This window comes from Carassius carassius, chromosome 24, assembly GCF_963082965.1.
Source record: "Carassius carassius chromosome 24, fCarCar2.1, whole genome shotgun sequence".
Classification (NCBI taxonomy): Eukaryota; Metazoa; Chordata; class Actinopteri; order Cypriniformes; family Cyprinidae; genus Carassius; species Carassius carassius.
This window is the reverse complement of record NC_081778.1, coordinates 32,231,402-32,238,628: the sequence shown is the minus strand read 5'-3', so window position 1 is coordinate 32,238,628 and position 7,227 is coordinate 32,231,402. Positions and strand designations below refer to the sequence as shown.

Sequence of the window (7,227 nt, the reverse complement as noted above, 5' to 3'; positions counted from 1 at the left end):
AAGCAGCACGGACTCATACTCATTGTGCTTTCACACAGGACGCGTTTGCAGTCCGCTACTCGGTACATGAACGATCGCTGCACAGCTGCAGACACAACGCTCCTGGAACACACTGACGGACCACAACCGCGTGAACGCTGGAATCCGTTTAACATGGGTGCGTAAAAAAATACGCAACGCATACGCACTGCAGACGGAGTATGTGTGAAACAGGTTGTTTGCACCTTGTGCCATGTGGAATTTGTTTACAGCTTTCTCAAGAGCCCCTGGAGCCCCTGGTCTAATGCACCACCTGGCTTGGGAAACCCGTTCTCAAAGACTTAACGTTACCTTTAGTCATTATTTTATTTGGGTAGCACACATATTCCGAATGCCTTCGGCAGAATTCAAATGAGCCATTTTAATCTAGATTAATCTAGATTAATTCCAACTGTGAGATTAATCTAGATTAAAAAAATAATCTATGCCCGCCACTAATTTAAATATTAAATTGTATCGATAAAAACATTTTTATATGTTATCTTATATATCACTATAATCCACTTATTTACAATTAATTTTTTATTTAAATAAATTGTACACATAAAATACAATTTACATAATAAAAACTTTAAATTCTATTCATATAACAAAAATATATAACTAAATGTCTAATATATTATTTTACATATATATATATATATATATATATATATATATGGAGTGCGGATGTAGGGTGGGTGGAGTGCGGGTGCAGGGCGAATGTAGGGCGGGTGTGGTGCAGGTGTAGTGCGGGTGTAGGGTGGGTGGACAGCAGGTGTAGGGAGGGTGGAGTGCAGGTGTAGGGTGGGTGGACTGCAGGTGTAGGGCGGGTGGAGTGCAGGTGTAGGGCGGGTGGAGTGCGGGTGGAGTCCGGGTGTAGGGCGGGTGGAGCGTGAGTGTAGGGCGGATGTAGGGTCGGTGGAGTGCAGGTGGAGCGGGGGTGGAGTCCGGTTGTAGGGCGGGTGGAGCGTGGGTGTAGGGCGGATGTAGGGCGGGTGGAGCGTGGGTGTAGGGCGGATGTAGGGCGGGTGGAGCGTGGGGCGGATGTAGGGTCGGTGGAGTGCGGGTGGAGCGCGGGTGGAGTCCGGTTGTAGGGCGGGTGGAGCGTGGGTGTAGGGCGGATGTAGGGCGGGTGGAGCGTGGGTGTAGGGCGGATGTAGGGCGGGTGGAGCGTGGGGCGGATGTAGGGTCGGTGGAGTGCGGGTGTAGGGCCGGTGGAGTGCGGGTGGAGTCCGTGTGGAGTGCGGGTGTAGGGCGGATGTAGGGCGGATGTAGGGTGGGTGGAGTCCGGTTGTAGGGCGGGTGGAGTGCAGGTGTAGGGTAGGTGCGGTGCGGGCGGATGTAGGGCGAGTGGAATGCATGTGTAGGGCCGGTGGAGTGCGGGTCTGGTGCAGGTATAGTGCAGGTGCAGCGAGGATGTAGTTTGTGTGTAACACGTGTAGCGCAGGTGTAGCGCACCTGTCCGGCCCTGCAGAGCTTGTGCAGCGCGTCATTCTCTAACTGTAAGCGTTCCAGATGCTCCTGCAGCGAGTGGATCTTCATTTCACTGCTGCGTTTGTCCACCTGCCAGTAATCTGTGTCGGTCAGACTCTTCATCACTGACAGGAGAAAAACAACTGTTCAGTGCAACAGGCCATACTCAGTATTCATGATATACTATATATTAATCATTTGTTCACATCATCACAGCCACAATGTGTCATATTGGATATTTACTTGTTTTAGTAAAAATATATTAAGATAAATATTGCTGTTTTTAATCTACTGTTATGCTAGAATGGAAATGGTTAAATATTCTTGTGTTCATTTACTGAGAAACATTGCGGAAAACATTACTTAAACTAGACTTTTACTGTATGTTAGTAATAGTATTTTATTATTTAACATTAAACTTATAATTTAGTATTTCAACAATATAATATATCATAATTTAATAATGTACGAGTATTATTAATCAGAAATTATTATATTTAATATATAATATTTCATTTAATAATTTACCGATAAAAAGCGTAAAAAAAAAACGATTTAACATTAAATAAGACTTATAATTTAGTATTTCAATAATATAATATTTCATAATTTAACCATGTAAGAATATTATTAATTTAATATTATAACACTTAATAGCATATCATATTTTATTTATTTACTGCAAAAAAACATGTTTTATTTTAACTCGATTTTTACTGTACTTTACTAAGAATATTTAATACTTCACCAGTAAAAATGTTTAATTTTTAAAAAAGGTGTTTTTTACTGAATCTTACTAGAATATTATAATATCCTCGAATAACAGAATATTTGCTAGTAACATTTAATAATAAAAAAGGTCATGATTAATGTAATAAAAGGTCATATTTAACTAGTAAGATGTAATAATTAAGCGTCACCTTGGCTGGTCTCCATCTCTGATCTGAGCTGCAGAAGCTCCATCTCTTTGGCCTGCAGCTGCTCCATCAGAAGCCTCTCCGAATCCAGCTTCTCCTTTTTCTGGAGGAAGAGACAGACATGAGTTTATTAAGGGTTTGACTATCGAACACGAGGAGGACGAGCAGCTGAAGTACCACTTTATTGAGCTCCATCTGTAAGTCCTCCTTCTCGATGTAGATACCGCGGTACGCACTGAAGGCTTTGTTCATGTACTGCGGTCCTTCAGACGGAGGAGCTTCAGGACGGAAATGCTGCAGAAACACATGAGAGCTGGATCAATGCACTCGTCACAGCAACAACAAACTGCTTTCAGTGAATAATGCATGTAAATGCTTTACCAAAAAATAAAAATCAAACTTCACATTTCTCTGTTTTTAACAGATTTTTATTGTAAATGCATCAACTTCAGTTTACTTAAATAAGAAAATAAAAATAAAAAAGTGCCTTAAATATTGTAACTTTTATAATATAATATAAATATTTTATATTATTTTACTAGTAACATTTAATAATATAAAAACAATCTGATAACTCAATAATGCAATATATAATAGTCATTTTACATAAAAGTAATTTAACAATTCAACAATATAGTAATATTCAATATTTAACTAGTCATTTTAAATAATGGAATAACTGAACAATATTATAATATTTAATATTTTGCAAGTTAATAACTTAATATAACATAATTATAATACAAAAATATGGAAATATTTGATATTTTTCTAGTAATATTTAATGTTATAAAAGGTAATAATATAATAATAATTTTAATATTTATTATTTAACAATTTTATAAAATAAACCTAATTTAATAATTCAGAAATATAATATTTAATGTTTTACAATTGACATTTAGTAATATAACGTTATAAAAGTGCTTTAATAATTCAGAAATATAGTCATAATTCATCTTTTACAGGTAACATTTAATAATATAACAATTAAATATATTATTTCATATTTTACTAGTAGTTTAACAATCTTACATAATAAAAATCATGATCTAATAATATTATAATACTATTTTATATTTTAAAAGTGACATATATTAATTTATTATAATAAAAGTAATTTAATAATATTATAATAATAACTTAATTCAATAATATAATATTTAATATTTTACTAGTGACATTTAATTATTTAACATAAAAAAAGTGCTTTAATAATTCAGGAATTTAACAATATAGAAAATGTGTATATTATTTAATATTTTACTAGTAGTTTAACAACCTAACATAATAAAACATCATGATCCAATAATATTATTTTATATTTTACAAGTGACATATATCAATATAATATAATACAAGTAATTTGATAATATTATATACTTAATTCAATGATATAATATTTAATATTTTAATAGTGACTTTTAAAAATGTAATAATATAGTAATAGTTTAATAATGGAGCAATATAATATTTAATAATGCATCAATAGTTCATATTTAATGTTTTAGTGAATATGAAACCTTTGTTTGAGTGAGTGTTTGAGGAGTTAACCCCTCGTGAGCTGTGTGTTCACACCTTGTCCTCCAGCTGCTTGACTCTGCGGCGCAGCAGGCCGTTCTCCTTCTCCGTGTCTCGGAGTCTCTTCTTGATGTCCTCGTAGGCGGTGACCAGAGCGAAGTGAGACGCCACCGACTCGTCCCCGGGACACACGGACACACGGACACCGGGACAATCGTCCTCAGGCGACACGTACGCCGTCTCATGCTTCAGGATACAGATGTCATCATCCACCGCTGGAGACTCCATCCCACACACATCTGAGACCCAACACACACACACACACACACACACACACACACACACACACACACACACAGACACACACACACACACACAGACACACACACACACACAGACACACACACACACACACAGACACACACACACACACACACACACACACACACACACACACACACTCACACACACACACACACACAGACACACACACAGACACAGACACAGACACACACACACACACACACACACACACACACACACAGACACACACACACACACACAGACACACACACAGACACACACACACAAAGACAGACACACACACACACACACACAGACACACACACACAGACACACACACACAGACACACACACACACACACACACACACAGACACACACACAGACACACACACACAGACACACACACACAGACACACACACACACACACACACACACACACACACACACACTCTTAACAGCCTCACACTCATAAAATATTCAGGGAAGTTTTTATTTGATAATTCAACAATATAATATTTAATATTTTACAGGTGATATTTAGTATATATATATATATATATATAAATATTTTTTTTATTATTATTTAATAACTCAACAATATAGTACTGTTTAATATTTTAATATCAACATTTAAAAATAATAATTTTACAATATAATTATATAGATAGCTTCAGCTATTTTTGGGAGAATTAATAAGTTGCACTATTATTTTATTTATTAAGTGACAGAAAGTTCAAAAAATTCAATGCACAACAGAAAACTATTAATTAATTAATATTTTATCATTATTATAGACATTATTTTTAATATTGTTATTATTATTATAATAGCGCACCAATATAGATAGATCATATTAATAATTATTTGCACTATTATTTTTTTATTTAGTGAAAGTAAAAAAAAATGTACAACAGAAATATTAATTAGTTATCATTATATTTTATAATTATTATAAAGATTATTATTATTGTAGTGCACCAATATAGACAGATGTGGCTATTTTTGATAGATCATAGTAATAATTGTTTGTACTTTTATTTTACATTTTTTTATCAGATGAACAATAACAATTACATTAACAACAAAAACAATGTTAATTATCATAAAATACAAAATATATAAATATAAATACAATCGTTATAATTTTAAATAAATTAAATTATAAATTATGATCATTATTGTTATGAACAAATAATTTTGACTATACCAAATTTTACAAAATGTCTATAATAAAAATACAAGTAATTTAATTTATATATCATGAGATATCGATACATAAACATATGAATGATGATTTCTGTCTGTAATATTAATTAATTAATACAATAATACTGATCAGTCTTTGCTTAAAGTGAAACAGAAAGCAGCTTTGAAGCAACATGACAAAAACAATTATATCACAACAGATGAGAATCACTCAAATAAGAGAATAAAGACACACACTCACCGGAGACGGTCAGCGGAGAGAGTCGAGCATGACCGAGACACGAACACAAGTCTGGAGGAGAACAAACACAACAACAGAGGCATGAACCCTGCACAGGAAGCGACTGTGTCTCTCCGAGCACGGGACTTCCGGCGGAAACAGATCTCCACCACCGCGCTCAACGCCAGACGCGGCGCCTGCAGCAGTTCGTCGCGAGAGGGCGCCAGAGACACACAAATAAATAAACACATACAGAAACAAATAAATAAATAAGTACATTGGAGTTATATATTATAAATAATACAAACAAACACAATACATTTATAAAATAAATAATAATAATAAACATATTGTGTTTTTGAGATGATTATTATGAAAGACAGGGTTTATTACATCAGACTGCTGATTTCATATATAGCTGAATATAAATATAAACATAAATATAAAAAATATAAATTTAAAACAAAGAAACGGAAAAATACAAATAGATATTAAACTTCATACAAATCATTTTGCATAAGTTACTTTTTAACAACTAGTAACATTAACAAAAAAAACATTTAATAAAAATCCAAATAAAGCGTTGAAAAAAGTAATTTAAGTGACATAGAGTCCGAAAAATGTTTCTGTGCTATAGTAACTTCTTAAAAACATTATTAAAGACTAGATAACGAACATTACTCGTTACTTTTCATAACCTTCTGAGAACATGTCATTATCAACAATTTAATATCGGTCCAACACTATACCAGATATTGCTTGGTTTGAGAACTAAAAGTTTATTTTATATATTTTTTTAATTCAATTAAAGGGACAGTTCAACCATAAAAAATATCATTTTGATTTAATTTCATCGCCCTAGAGTTGTTACTTTATTTCTTCTGAAAAGACGATATTTCCACGAATGTCGCTTGGAAGTCAAAGGAGCGGGTCGGAGACTTTTTCCTTTCTTTGAAAGATCATATTTACGTCAATGCATTCAGCAGACGCTTTTATTCATTGCATATAAACTATAGCTTTGCTCAGTTCATGATGACGGTGATCAGCCGAGTTCACACATGCAACACAAACACAGTTCAATGAAAAACTATTCTTTTTATTAGAAATCCCAGTAAACCCAGTGCTTTACAGACGCAGCGCCAGCACTGCAACACACACACAAACCCCAAAACATTTCAACATGTGATCACAGATATTAAATAGAGTAAAAAACAATAAGCAGTAGTGGAATCACAATCAAACAGCAAAACATTTTTGCACTTTTCCTGAGTCTGACACAGAAAACCATTGGTAATCTAAGTGCTTTTTAAAACAGACACTGAAGTATCAGTAGTACTCAAGGGCTTCGTTTCAAATCTAGTGTGTTGTGTCGCCTACACAGGGCTTGAGCTCTGCCTCAGGAACGCTCACAGTTACTGGAAATGGGAACTTAACCCCGAACCCTGCCTCAACTCGTTTTCTTTATGTTTACCCCGCATCCGTGTCTGTTCGCTCAGCAGAAGCTCTGAGCGAGGAACAGAGCAGGTTCTGTTAAAGTCACCAGACGAGTTACACAGTTTCACC

At 34.7% G+C, this 7,227-nt stretch overlaps 1 protein-coding gene across 1 annotated transcript in view; it reads right to left on the bottom strand.

Moving 5' to 3' along the window:
• azi2 (5-azacytidine induced 2) overlaps positions 1-5,836 on the bottom strand; it is a 7,379-nt gene extending 1,543 nt beyond the window's left edge. Inside the window, exons 1-5 of the mRNA XM_059508651.1 lie at positions 5,686-5,836; positions 3,990-4,231; positions 2,589-2,705; positions 2,415-2,514; positions 1,480-1,619 (exon numbers count right to left, since the gene is read on the bottom strand). Coding sequence (XP_059364634.1) covers positions 1,480-1,619; positions 2,415-2,514; positions 2,589-2,705; positions 3,990-4,220 — 588 coding nt within the window. The 5' untranslated portion in view covers positions 4,221-4,231; positions 5,686-5,836. The remainder of the gene's footprint in view (positions 1-1,479; positions 1,620-2,414; positions 2,515-2,588; positions 2,706-3,989; positions 4,232-5,685) is intronic.
• Between the last annotated feature and the right edge of the window lie 1,391 nt (positions 5,837-7,227).